Source organism: Apus apus, chromosome 7 (genome assembly GCF_020740795.1).
Source record: "Apus apus isolate bApuApu2 chromosome 7, bApuApu2.pri.cur, whole genome shotgun sequence".
Taxonomy (NCBI): domain Eukaryota; kingdom Metazoa; phylum Chordata; class Aves; order Apodiformes; family Apodidae; genus Apus; species Apus apus.
In genome coordinates, this window is record NC_067288.1 from 21,459,799 (window position 1) to 21,473,475 (window position 13,677).

General features: G+C 61.6%; 2 protein-coding genes across 3 annotated transcripts in view; one reads left to right on the plus strand and one right to left on the minus strand.

The window, feature by feature from the left end:
* BTBD19 (BTB domain containing 19) lies at positions 1–8,240 on the plus strand. 2 transcript variants are annotated; one of them, XM_051624586.1, is made up of 8 exons: positions 1–84; positions 2,724–2,961; positions 3,398–3,451; positions 4,937–4,996; positions 6,263–6,331; positions 6,688–6,819; positions 7,031–7,156; positions 7,236–8,240. In XM_051624586.1, the coding sequence occupies exons 2-8, from the start codon at positions 2,812–2,814 to the stop codon at positions 7,368–7,370; spliced, it is 726 nt and encodes a 241-aa protein (XP_051480546.1). In that variant the 5' UTR covers positions 1–84; positions 2,724–2,811; the 3' UTR covers positions 7,371–8,240. The 2 variants fall into 2 exon arrangements, with proteins under 2 accessions (XP_051480546.1, XP_051480545.1); XM_051624585.1 differs by lacking the exon at positions 1–84 and adding an exon at positions 822–942.
* PTCH2 (patched 2) overlaps positions 8,207–13,677 on the minus strand; it is a 21,774-nt gene continuing 16,303 nt past the window's right edge. The window contains exons 16-24 of the mRNA XM_051625206.1: positions 13,411–13,553; positions 13,141–13,321; positions 12,332–12,615; positions 11,644–11,781; positions 11,360–11,502; positions 10,986–11,085; positions 10,325–10,570; positions 9,769–10,173; positions 8,207–9,660 (exon numbers count right to left, since the gene is read on the minus strand). Of these exons, the coding sequence (XP_051481166.1) occupies positions 9,769–10,173; positions 10,325–10,570; positions 10,986–11,085; positions 11,360–11,502; positions 11,644–11,781; positions 12,332–12,615; positions 13,141–13,321; positions 13,411–13,553 (1,640 nt within the window). The 3' untranslated portion in view covers positions 8,207–9,660. The remainder of the gene's footprint in view (positions 9,661–9,768; positions 10,174–10,324; positions 10,571–10,985; positions 11,086–11,359; positions 11,503–11,643; positions 11,782–12,331; positions 12,616–13,140; positions 13,322–13,410; positions 13,554–13,677) is intronic.

The following is a 13,677-nucleotide window of genomic DNA, read 5'->3' on the forward strand; positions in this document are numbered from 1 at the left end:
GCTGGACCCCGCTCCCTCGGGGCGCTGCCGTCGGCTGCGGGCCCTGCTGCTCCCCCTGCCTCCCACCGCTGCTGGCAAGTGAAGGTGGGTCCCTCTGCGGGAACCTGCCCCACTTCTCCACCTGCAGGCTGCTTGCAGTCAGCCAGGTTGGGAAGAAAGGGGACAGGGCATCCCCCCGCACAGCGCTTGGTTTGGGAGAGGCTGGTTTTGCTTTTTTTTTTCCCTGCCTGTATTCTCTTGTTTCGTAAGCAGATGGGAGAGCTGCAGCGTTTCAGCCTGAAGCATTGGCAGGAGAGAAGGTGTTTGCCGTTTCAGGAGCAGATCTCCCCACTGAGCTTGAGTTTCCTCCCCTGCCAGTGTCAGGGACGCAGCTGTGCCCAGCAGCTTTCCACGGGGGCTCTGCATGTGGAAGCAGGTGTGATCTTTGTGCATTTAACCCACGCCTGTGTTGGCTTTTCCAAAATCCCAGCCCCCTGCCTCCCTTCACTCTCATACGCCCCATCCACAGGCTCCTTTGCAGCAAAGGCACCAGCTGGGGGGGGACAGGTCCCGGTGCTGGGAACGCCGTTAGCACCGGGCTGCAGGCCCGCCTGCCTCCCTGCTCCGCTCCGCTCCCCTCCGGGCGGCGGCACCTCGGCAGGAGGGGTGGGCTTCCCCGCTCGCCGCCGGCCCCTCTCCCTCCCGCTGCCCACGCCCCGGGGCAGCCGGCGCTGCCTGCCAAGTCTCCCTCGCAATGGGCCTGGCCGTACGGCCTCCTCCCCGCGGCTTCCCCAGGCCGCCCAGCCTCCCGCCTGCGTCTCTCCCGCCTGCCTCCCGCCCGCGTCCCGCCTGCCTCCTCCGCCCGCGGCCGCCCATGGCCGGGCCCGGCTCGGCTCGGCTTCAGGGCGACGCGGCCGCCTTCACCGCCGCTCTCCGCACCCTGGTCAACAACCCCCAGTTCAGGTGAGGGGCCGGGGGGGGCCGGCGTCACCCCCCCCCGCCAGCCATGCCGAAGCCCCCCGCGCCTGCTCCCTGCTGTTCTCCCGCGGCCCCGAGGGCTGCCGGGGGAGGTCGGGGCAGTGCAGGGAGCCCCGGGCCGCTGGCAGGGCACACACGGTGTGTGCGCACCCCGGGGCTCCCCACACATCCGCACAGCAGCGGGAACCCCAGAGCTGCGCGGGTTCATCCCACCTGCCATGGCCACTGCGTCCCTGGAGGAGGGAAGGTTCCCCAGATGTGCCCAGACCCCCCTGTCTCAGGCATGGTGCCAATATCCCAGGCTAAATCCTGCACCGGGGCTCTTGCGCTTGCCAGGAGTGGAGGTGCTGCAGCTGCCTTGCTCCCCAGGTCAGCCACCTGTGCTTGGCTCCTTTCCCGCCTTGGCTCCACTGGTATTTTCCTTCAGTATCTCCAACTTCCCCTCATCCTGGAGGGCTGGTGGCAGCCCTGCTGTCCCCCCCACTCCCCCAGCGCCTGCAGCCCCTGCCACTTCCTCCTGGATTGTGGAGCTGAGAGGGAGAGCTGCTGCCTCAGCTGCCCCCCACCTACACAGCATGTCCTGCCTGGCAGTTGGCTGGCTGTGTGGTCCTCTTTGCCTGCTTCATGCTGAGGCCTGGCACAAATGCTGGTGCTATCTGAGGAAATCCCCATCCTTGCTGACATCTAGGCCACCCAGAAGAGAAAACCCAGCAAAAACTCCCCAGCCACAGTGCCAGGCAGGGGGGAGACCTTCAGTCTGCATCCTGCAGCCTGACATCTGCACTCTGCAGCCTTTGTCTCACTTCATTCTGCATCCTGCAACCTGTGCCTTGCATCCCAGACCTTGCATCCCATAACTGCAGCCTCCGTCCCACATCTCACAGCCTGCATCCTGCTGCCTGAGGCCTCCACTAGCCCCAGAACAGTTTATTTCGCTCCCCAGTGTAGTACCAGTCATGGAGGACCCATCAGGCTCTGCTCGCGTATCCCAGCCATGTGTATCCCAATACACATGTGGGATGACCCAGGTGCCCTTCCCTCTGGTAGGCACATCCTCTCTGGGGCACCATGAGGGTTGGGTGGTGGGTTTGTGGCAGCTAGAGTTTCAATGGCATGTCTTCTGTTCACTGTGTTTCAGGAAACAAGGGGATGGGTGGGTCATGGCATGGTACACGCAGATTGGAGACTTCTGCCCTTTACTAGCTCCCTTTCACCTGATCCTGCTTCCTGTCACAGGGCTGGGGAAGTGCGGGAGCTGTGGGATCCTGTGTCCCAGTGTGCACTACAGGCTTCCCTGTCCTGCAGGTGTGGGAAGGGCCAGAGCCATCCCTGCTGGTGGTGATGCTGGAGGCTTTACAACCCTGAGCCCATGAGTCAGTGCCCGTGAGTCAAGGTGGCTGAGTCTGGTGCCAGTCACACTTTCCCGTGCTTAGCTGTGCCAAAAGAGAAAGCCACTTTCTCCAGCTGTCCTAGGCCTTTCTCTTCCCAACCCTGTGCCAGCATCTATGGCTGACTGTGTTGGCACCCATGGCTCTCTGTGCTTTCTAGAGGACCCGTTTTGCTCACCCTGCCTGCAGCATTCGGATGGCTGCAAGGAGCCACCAGCAAGAAGCCCTCTGTGCCTGGGGAAAAACCCTGGGTCAAAACTAAAGAGCGCTGCCCTGATGGGATGGGCATCTAGTTGGTGTGACCAGTCCCAGACCCAGGGCATCCCATGTCCCAGATTCCCAGGCACCCCATTTCTCATGATCCCCTTTCCTTCACAGTGATGTGACGTTCGTGGTGGGCCGGGAGCAGCAGAAGGTATTTGCACATTGCTGTGTGCTGGCGTGTCGCTGCCAGGCCTTCCAGGGGATGCTCAGCCAGGGACTGGTGGGCAGTGAGGACCCACCTGGCAGCATCCCACCTCAGGGCCCCTTTGTCCTGGGCAACGTGCAGCCTGAGGTCTTTCTGGCTGTCATTGAGTTCCTGTACACCAACAGCATCACCCTCAACAGCCACATTGTGAGTGGGGATGGGGCTAGTGGGGGCCATGGGCGTGGGAGGGACAAGGGGGAATGCAGGGTGTGGGCAGGGGGCTTTCCAACTCCTGGGGTGCTGAAGGTGGAGGGGATGCTCTGTATGATGCTTTCTGGCTGGCTAACAGTGCAATGGAAGTGTGGGTTCTAGCACAGTGGGTATCCAGAGCACCCTGCCCCGCATGCATCTGCCCCAGCCTTGGGATAACTGACCATGTGGACACTGGTGGTGGAATACCAGATACCAGAGCAGGACACTTTTATATGCCCCCTTATGACAGCTCCTTCCCACCCCCCCCCCTGCCAATACTCCACCAGGGAGCTCCCCTGGAAGCAGGAGGACATGTGCTCTTGGCCCCTGGGCTGCCATGCCCATCTGGAGCCCTGCATGCTGGTGCTCACAAGGTGTCTCTTGCCTGCAGGTGCTGGAGGTGCTGACATCATCGGTGGAGTATGGCCTGCAGGACCTGTGCAAGGTATGGCCCTGCTTACACTGGAGGTGGTGGTCCCCAAGTGCCCCAAGATGGTCCCTGCATGGCTGGTGGCTTTGAGGATGGCACTGTGGTGCATCACCCATGTCTATTGCAGGCTCTGCTGCTGCTTCTCAATCTCGGAGTGTCTGTCCACTGGGATCCTCCTTGAGGGTGTGCAATACTGTCCAGGAGACTTGTGGGGGCTGTGGAATCCCAAGGAAGGACATGGGGCCTCACACCTCCCACACAGCAAAGGGCAGCAGGAAAGCCCCTATGCTGTCACCCACAATGCCCTCTGGTCATCTGGCAGGATGATGCTGTAGGGAAAGTTGTGGGGAGCACTCGGCACCCCAGCCACAGTGCTGCCAAGGGGGTGCTGCTTTGGGCAGGAAGGTTTTGGGAAGGCAACAGGGAGCAAAATGGAAGCGTGGAGGAGTCAGATGAGGAGAGGGCAGGGAGCTGAGGCAGCCCAGTGATGGGGAGGGCAGCCAGGCCACGTCATCAGAGTGATTCCTGAATTATGACCGGGCTGATCTCATGACCCACTGTCTTGTGCCCAGACTTCCCCTCCCTTCCCGCCATGCTGGGGAAGCACCTCACAGAGGAGCTGAGGAACCGTGGGCTGTTCAGTGCTGGGGCAGCAGGATGGAGCATGCCCCTTCACCTCGTGGGGATAAGCTTATCACCAACCCCAGATATGGCACGGGACTGTCAAACAGCTGATTGGGCAAGGAGGAGACAGAAGAGGTGTTGTGAAAAACAGGGGGATCCAGTGCCCTAGCCCCACCATCCAGCAGATCTATCCTCAGGGGGATGATCTGCTGTGGGGAGAGCCATGGAAGAGAGGTTGGGGTGGGGGAAGGGGCTGACTGTGGACAGTCAGGGAAGCCTGTGGCTGTGTCACCATCTGCAGGGTGATGTCATCTCCATCCCGACAGTGACTCAGGGCCCTTCTGCTCCAGCTGACAGCTCCTCCCTTCATGTCACATCCCCTTGGGTTCCCAAGGGCTCTGACCCCCTTGCATGGGAGGCAGCTGAGATGGATAGGAGGCAGGTCCTGCTCCCAGACAGATGTGCCCATCTGGCTGCATCCCACCTTCATCGCCTGCATTTGGGCTGCAGCCAGACCTGCTGGTCCCCAGCAGCCACAGGCAGAGAGCAGCTGGCAGGCAGGGCTGGACAGAGCTGGGGTCACCCAGTGCCCTTCAGGCAGCACCAGGGCCATCCCCTATGGCAGGACATGGCTAGTGACCATGACCAAGGTTCAGTGACCCATGTGGGGCTCTGAGGTTGGCTGGGGTTTGGTCACATAAAGCATGGTCCTCAGTTGAATCAGTGCCTGAACTAGCTGCCAACAACTCATCCCTGCTTCATGAAACCCTGCAGGGCTGGAGGTGCCTCCTCCCCATGTCCTCAGGGCTCAGGGGGTGCTGAGAGTCATGGGAGGGAGTAGAGAGAGCCTCACTCTGTCCTCCTTCTGCCTTCCAGCTCTGCATTGAGTTCATCAAGGACACACTGAGTGTTGAACAGGTCTGTGAGGCTCTGCAGGTGAGTGTGACCTAAGGGGGACACACAGGGTTAAAAACAACCTGTCGGATTTTGGGGCAGGAGCTGGCCTGACCCTCCTCCTCTCAGTTACACAGTGAGGCAGGATTTCCTACCCTACCCTGCCCCAGCAACTGACCTGCCAGCTCCTGGCCACATTGTCCTAGGGCTGCAAAGGCCACCACAGCCTGGCAGGAAAATGTCCCCAAGGCCACACTGTCCTGAGCAAGACCGGCCAAAGCTCCCCAGGGCCTTGCTGTCCTCTGCATGAAACTGGGAGGCACTGGGTTTCTGGAAGCTCTGACAGTTTTGAGGCCAGTACCTAAAACCCTGCTGAGAGTTGGGGCACTTAAAAATCATCTTGGGGGGGGTCCCAATAGCCCTGCCACACTGCTTGGCTGTTCCCAAGGCAGTTCCCCAGAAAAGGGGGATTTGTTCCATCCCCTGCAGGCCAAAGTGATGCTCTCAGGGAGAGATGCTGGCCCCAGAGCACAGAAACTCCCGCCAGATGTGGTGCCAGACCACCGCGGCATAAACAGAGCTAAAAGTGGCCTGGAGGAAACAAACAGAAAACCCCAAAACCCCAGAACAAAACAAACCTGAAGAAAACATGTTGCCTTCCCTCCCTGCTTGCGTCAATGCTAGTCCCCTGCTGTGGTGGAGGGGGAGGTGTTGCTCGCCTTGCCTGTGCTGGTCCTGGGTACCCCACACGCAGGGGCTGACACCGTGGGGGTGGGGGGGGGCAGGGACATGTTCTCCTGGTGCCCTGAATCACAGTGCCAGTCCTGGAACAAGCATCTCTGGGTAGGGCTGGGGGAGCGTGAAAGTATCCCAAATCCCTGCTGCAGTGGGGGATGGCAGCTGTGGGGCAAACTGGGGCTGGCACCAGGGCATGGGGCACATGTGGTGGGCTCTGAGCTGACCCTGTGCCCATGCAAGGAGTGCTGGGGATGGGTGGTCACGTGTCCCCCAAGCTGGGGCCCCTCACCCACCTGGGGCTGGGTGACATCCTGAGCAGCAGTGGAAAATCAGGTGCTTCCTGATTGGTGGTGGGGCTGTGTGACCATTGTGGGCATTAGTGCTGTTAAACCCTTTGCCATGGGGCAGGCCAGGAAAGGAGGGGAACTTGGTGGCCATTCCCAACCACACCTGCACTGTGGGGCCCATGCGCAGAAATGTACCTGGGTCCCTGAGAGTACCTGTATCTCTGTAGGGCTTTGGCTGGGGGTCCCTCTGGCCCCCCTCACAAGTGTCCATGTTGTCCCACAGGCTGCAGTGACCTATGGGCTGGCAGACCTCCAGCAACATTGCCTGGCCTTCATCGAGGACTGCACTGCGGTACGGCTGTGGGCAGTGGGGGAGCATGGCATGGGATATCCCAGGGCATGGGGAGCACGGGGGCACATGGCATGTGGGACACAGCATGAGGCAGGGGAGCGGAGCCTCTACAAATGGGGTGGCTGGGGGCTGGGCAGGGGAGGAAAGGGAGCAAATGGTGTTCGAGGAGAAGACACTGGGTGCCAGGTAGAAAATGGCTGTGGGGTGCTGGTGTGCCAGGGGTTGGGGGTCTGAGTGAGGGGATGCTGGGGTGCCAGGCAGCGATGGTGCCAGGGTGGTTCCAATGGTCCATGGAGTGTGGGGAGGCTGGTGTGGGGTCCTGGTACCAGCACCCTGGTGCTGTGGTGTGCTGGCAGGCAGTGGTGCGGACACGGGGCTTCCACGAACTCTCCGACGTGGTGCTGGCACGGGTGCTGCGCAGCGACCGCCTGGCCGTGGATGAACTGGACCTGGTGCAGGCTGTGCGGGAGTGGGCACACGTCAGCTCGGTGAGTGCAGTGCAGCTGTGATGGGGGGTGGTCCTGGCTGACCCCACCCAGGCAGAACCACCCAGGAGTGCCCAGACATCCTCACCAGCCCTAGCCCACGAGTCCCTGAGCCCAGGGGTATGTGATAGGCACAGAGGCTGTGCATTCCCCCCCCGGCCCCAAACACTCCCGGCAATGGAACCTCGCTGACCCCATCCCTTACATCCCACAGGCCGTTCTGGAGCGCCCAGTGCCTGAAGTGGCTGCCTTGCCTGTGCAGGAGCTGCGCCTGCCCTTGTTGGCACCTAGTGAGCTGGCAACGCTGGAAAGCCACAACCAACGGGATCTGCTCATCCCGGTGAGTTGGAGGATGCTGCAGGGTTGGGTTCCTGGGGGGGCACTACACTACAGCTGTGCTGATGTCCCCATCCCCAAAGGTGGAGAGCATCACAGCAGCCTGGCGGTCCCACGCGCTGAGGAAGGGCAGTGGAGTCCCCTCGCACCTCTGCCGGCCCCGGCGCGGCACGAGGCCTCGCGACCATCACCGGCATCTGGACCCATGCACCAAGTAAGGGCTGGACACCAAGGTCGCTGGGGGGGCTCAGGCAGTGACAGTGCCCCCCGACCCCAGCCAGGTGCTCTGCAGCAGGGCCGGCTGCGGGGCTGGGCACATCCAGAGGAGCCACCGCAGCCGAGAGCATCAGTAAAGCCCTTTGCCCCATGCCACCGTGCCAGGGGCAGGGCGGCATGGCCGGGTCACCCCAAAAAGGGGTGTGGGGACATGAAGGGTTTAGAGCTGGTACATGGGGGGATGTTGGAAGGAGACCCAGGCAGAGAGCACGGGCGGTGATCACAAGGGTGGTGGGGCTGCAGGGTTCCTTGAGGGACGGGGACACAGGGAGAGCTCCCAGTTTTGCAAGCTCCCTGGTGCCGGGGCCCTTCCCCAGGGCCGTGCTGCCCTCCCCCGGCAGCGCGGCCGTTCTGCAGCCGGCATGGGCGGGGGAACAACCCCCCACCCCATGGCAGTGGCGGGGAGCAGACTGAGTGGGATGGAGAGCTTCGGGTTTGGGGGGGGGTGGGCAGGCAAATGGGAGTGGAGACCCCGGCATCTCTGTGCCCATGTAGCAGCGGTGCACCAATGCTGGTGACCCCCCCTCCCCCCCGACCTGTCCCCAAAGCCTATCCCCAAGCCCTGCCAGCAGCTCCCACCAGTCCCTCACATCCCTGGGGTGGGTGGCAACACGCTGCCAGCTCTGTCTTCCCCCCACACCCCACCCTCAATGTGCCTCTTCACAGCCTAACACACACACCCATTGCACGTATGCACAGAGCTGGGTCTGTCTCAAGCATCCCACCACCCCCCTTCCCTCCAGCTGTGCCCCCCACAAGAAAGGGCCGGACACGGGAGGTAATTTATATATAATATATATATTTACTCTTTAAAAATAAACCTTCGGTCCCCACTACCGCCTGTACAAACTACAAAAATAAACCTTTGCTCTCTTTGATATAAATAACTTAGATGGCGTGTTGGGGGAGAGGAGGGAGGGGGCTGCCCACCGTGCCCACGCCTAGCACGGGGACAGGGTCCCCGGGGCCACCCCAGCTCAGCAGCAATGCCTGGGAGCCGGGGAGGGCGGCCGGGGCCACAGGCACAGCAAACACCGCTGGAGTTAAAGTGCTGGGTAAAGGCGTGGACAGTGCCTGGGATGGGGACAGGGGCTGGCCTCACAGACAGCCTTGCTGCACGGGGAGAAATTTGCTTTCCCAGCAAGATATGCCCGGTGGCACTGCAGGCACCCATGTCAGCGTCACCAGGGCAAGTGCTGTCACCAGGGCAGAGCGTGAGAGTTGCACAACAGGCTGTGACCATGGGACAGCTCAGGGTCTTAGCACAGCAAGGACCAGCCCAAGGACTGTCCCCCCGAAAACCCTGCCTGTGCAGTGGGAGCAACAGGCTCCCTGACTCTGCTGCATGTCCCTTATCTCCAGCCTTCCCGTGCTCACCGGTGGGGAAACTGAAGCACAGAGCAGCATGTCAAAGGGGGTGTGAGCTGCCTGTGGCCACCCAGCACCCTGTGGAGCAGGGGCATGAATCAGATCTGTGCTCCCCACCCCGGGCTTCTGCTGCCGCCAGCAGGTAGCCCTGCACCGGCAAAGGGTCTGCCCCCTCCTTGCCTGCACCCTGGGCAGCCAGGGAGGCCATAGGCTGAGAAATAAATCTTTTAAAATAAGCTTAAAAATATATATCTCTCTATAGATAGTTTCCCTTTGCAATAAATAAAGGTGGGGGGTGCCAACCCCAGGCCTTGCCCATGGCACCCCAGGGCATGGCTGGCTCTGGGGCTGCCGCCTTAACAGGGTTGAGGGGCACCAAAGCAACCTGTTGGGGCACCCCAGCTTGTGGCCCAGGTGGGGGGGTCCCAGGAGGAGGTGACAGGGAGCAGGCAGTGACCCCACGGGGGGCGGGGGAGCTGGCAGGGCACCAAGCCTGCCTTGCCAGCAGCTCCAGAAACAGAGTAAGGGGTTAGTGCTTCCATTTCTGGGGGGCAGGGGCAGGGCAGGCAACAAGCCCAGGCCAGGGTAACCCCAAGCCCTGGATGTGGGGGGGATATGGCACCACTGGCACAACCCCAGGTGGGGAACATGCTGGCACAGCATGGCCTGCACACAGCTTGCATAGAAGTGCCAGCCTGCCCTGCCATGTCCCTTTGTGGGTGGCCCGGGGGCCTGGTTCTCCTCGGCTGAGACCGGGGGGGCATCGCCACTCTGGCGATTAGCAGCACGACACGGGTGACCCCGCTCTGCACCCTCCTGTGCCTGCTGGGTGCTAGGGAGATGCTCTGCCCACGAGCTGGCAACCTGCAGGGAGAGAGAATGGGTGTCAGCTGGGTCCCTCCAAAGCCAACCCATGCCCCCATGTTGCTGTGCATATGCCCCAAGGTAGGGCGCCTGTGTCCCCAAGCTCACCTAGCGCCGAGCACCTGCCCCACGTTGTCCCATGCTCTGCATCTCAAAGGCATCAGGCATGGTGGTGCCACCAGCACTGGGCTCCTCCAGGCAGTCCTGCTCCTCACTGGCGAAACCCTCGGGGCTGAAGTTGGGGTAGGAGCCGGGCAGCGTGGGGTGCAGGGCCACTGTCACTGAAGCGGTGGCTGTGACAGTGGTGTAGCTGCCGATGGGACCCTGCAAGTGGGTGCTGTAGGCAGGCATGGCTCCAGTAGGGGGTGGCCGGGTGCCTGGTGGGCAGGGCTGTGGGTAGTCTCGGGTTGGCGTGGGGCACGGATCCCCGAAGGGCAAGGGGTGTGCAGGCTGTGGGCCGGGGGCCTCCTTCTTCCCCTGGACCTCTGGGGTGTCCTTGTAGGGCTTTAGCACCTGGATGGGAGGTAAACGGCACATGAGGGGTCCAGCCACACTGAGAATCCCTCTGGCAACCCTGGGGGACCCACAATCCCCTGTCCTCTGGCTCTATCCATGAGCCTCTTCCAGGGGATACTGGGGAACCACAGCAGGAAGAGACACTCACGGTGATGCGGGGGAAGCTGGGGTCCTTGCCGGCCTCCAGCAGGATGTGTGCTGGGGCAGGGGGCACGATGAACGGTCCCCGGGGGCTGCTGGACCCCACACTCTCCGCATAACGCTCTGTGTCCAAGGGCTCGGGGAAGGTGGCAGGCCAGGCTGGGGCACGTCGGACATACAGCCCCCCATGGCCCAGGCATGGCGGCACTGGCTCTGGAGGGGGCAGGTGGGGGCCATTATCCACTGTGGATGCCTGGGGAGAGAGGGGACAATGTCAGAGGGACTGGGGACATGCAAGGATGGAGGAGCAGGGGGTAGCAGGGAGTATGGGGTGATGTGAGGATGGGGTGAGGGCTGTGGGGGGTGAGGGAGATATGAGGTGAGGCAGGATGGGGTCAGGGAAGAAGGGTGGGAGTCCAGTGTGGGGTGAGGCAGGAGTGGGGTCATGCAGGTATGGGGCAAATTGGATATGGGACAAAGGATGGGGTAAAGCAGGGATGGTATAGGGTGACGGATGGGCTGAGGTGGGTGAGAGGTGAGGCTGGGACTGGGCAAGGCAGGAATGAGTAAAGGGTGGAGGGGACACAGGATGAGAGGCAATGGGGGATGAGAAGAGGTGGGTATGGGGTCGGTGAGGTACAGGGAGAGGCGGGAGGGGTGTCTCATACCTCAGGGGGTGGCCCAATGATGGAGAGCAGGACAGGCAGCAGCACCAGCCCATTGAGCAGCCCCAGCAGTGTCAGGATGGTGAGCACTGCAAAAAAGTACCTGGGGGGGGGCCACAGGCAGAGAGGTAAACAGACATGGCCACCATGAAACCTATCTCACCCCAAACAAGGCATCCCACACCATACACCCCAGTCCTGCCATGTCTCCCCAGCCTCTATGCGACATGAGGTGGGTGCTTCCAGCAAGATCCAACCTTCCCAGCTGCGTCTCATCTCCACTGCCAGCCAAGGGGGCTGCCATGTCACCAGCCCCCCCCATTGCCAAAACTTTTGGAGGGCAGGAAGCAGATAGTTTAGCCCGCTCCAGCACTCACCTCATGATGAAGTCAAACTCGGAGCCAGCCAACATGAGGACACCCAGGAGGGTGGAAACAGCACCATCCATCACAGGAGCGAAGGTGTGCTCCAGCGCGGCGGCTGAGCGCACGTTCCTGCTCCCCGCAGCCGTCAGGAAGCCCTGCATGGAGAGGGAATGTCACACAAGGCTTGTCCCTGGGAGCCACCCGTGGTGTGGCCACCTATTGGCCATGAGGATGAGAGTGCTGGGGAATGGGAACTGTTGTGCCCTATGGATGGGCAGGGGTCTGCCTGCACTCACCAGGGCCACGTGGACAGTGAACTCGACGCCGATGCCCACTGAAGCGATGAGGATGACCACAGGGATGGCACTCAGCTTGATGCCCATCAGCCCCATGATGCCAAACAGCTCCACTGCCATCATGGCCAGGATGGAGACCTGCTGGGCAGTGGGGTCAGTGAGGGGTGGTTCTACTCAGCTGTTCCCTCTGCCCCTTCACCTGTCATGTCTGATCCCACCCCTCCACATAAAACACCCTCACCCTATTGCCTCTTTCCCCTCTATTTGAGGTGTTCCTCTGTCTCACCACCTATCAGGGGTGACCTTCAACTTTCTCTGCATGGATGCCCTCATATCCCTGTGCATTACATACGTTCCATTTGTATGGGTTGCCCACTTGCTGCCACCTCCATCCCCCCCTGCCTCCTCTGCATGGAATGCCCCAGACCCATGCCCCCTCCATATGTTCCCTTCATAAGCCATGTCCCCGATCCCTCTGTATGGGTGTCCCAGACCTAATGCCACCTCTGTATGTATGTCGCTTCCACCCAGGGTGCCCCTGGCCACTCCACTGCTCCATCTCCATTAAGCAGGTACTCAGAGCCACCCACCGGGATGGCAGCAGAGCTGTATGTCCCTGTCCCCACCCATTAGAAGGGCAGCAGAGCTGGTCACCCCTTCATCCCCATGCCTTGGGGTGCATACTCACGATGATGCCGGCTGTCCAGGGGTTGAGCAGCAGCAGGGCACAGACCAGGAAGGTGCAGGCCAGCAGGATGCTGATGGCCAGCAGGAACCAGTGGCGCAGGCCGATGTACTGCTCCCAGAAGAGGAAGGGGTAGCCGCTGGGGTAGCTCAGCACCCCGTGGCGCTGGGCGGCCTCCCGGCAGATGGCCCGCACGCTCTCGATCGCCTCCACGAAGTCGGCTGTGCGACGCAGCCCGCTGAGGTAAAACGGGAACTGGGCAAACTCCAGCGGCTGGGCTGCTGGGACTGGGGAGGAGAGCACAGTCAGTATAGGGGTACAGGCAGGGGTGCACCCCAGCCACACCAAGCTGAGCCCAGCCCGGGCAGCCCCATGCCTGGCTGGGCACCACGGGGCTGGTGCGGGGAGCAGACTGAGGGCAAGGGGGAGGAGGTTTTTCTGCCTGCAGGGTGCTTGTAGGGTAGGGGGTCACAGGTAACAGGCAAGGGCTTGTGGGGCAGAAGGGGAACAGAGCGGAGGGACTTATTTGCAGTGAGGTGGTCACGAGCTGGAGCAGCAGGTTGTTGAGTGCACAGTGGGATGTGCAGAGTGTGGGGTGCAGGGGGACGGGTGTGGGGTGCAGGGGGACAGATGTAGGACACAGGGAAACATGGCAGTTTCTCTACCAGAGGATGATGATAGGATGAGGGATGCGGGGAGCTTCTCTTCAGGAGAATGCTTGTGGGGCACAAAAGGTGTGGGGAGTGGGGTCCTCTGCAGAGGGATGCTGGGGTGCAGGAGGGAGCTGCAGGGAGCCCACCATGCTCACTCACTTCGCAGGTTCTCGCCTGTGGTGTCATATTTGTCATGGATCCACTCAGGTGGTGGAGGGTAGAAGTTGGCCTGGGAGGCGGCGAAGCCCAGGGGGTCATTGCTAGCCCAAACCGTCAGGCAGATGTAGAAGGTGTCAGGGGGGATGATGCCGTTCTCATCCACCAGCCGCCGTGTGGTCAGCTACGGGGAGAAAGCAGGAGTGAGTATAAGCAGGGCAGCAGGCAGAGCATTGTCCCCAGCCCGGTCACCCTAGCCCTGTCCCCACACACCTGATTGAAGTTGAAGGGCTCCTTCTTGTTGCCAGTCTGGATCAGGAGCTTGTAGGCCAGCGCGCCGTCCTCCGAGCCGTTGCGGTAGCTGTCATGGGTGATGCGCCCGGCCTGCCAGTCCTTGTCGAAGGTGGCCTGGAGCCCTGGGGATGCAGCGCGAGGGGTGAGCATCCCTCGGAGCACATTACCCTGTGTGGCACCCTGTGTGCCCTGGGGGGCGTGGTGCCAGTGGGATGGGCACACAGAAAACCCAGCTCAGCTTGGCAT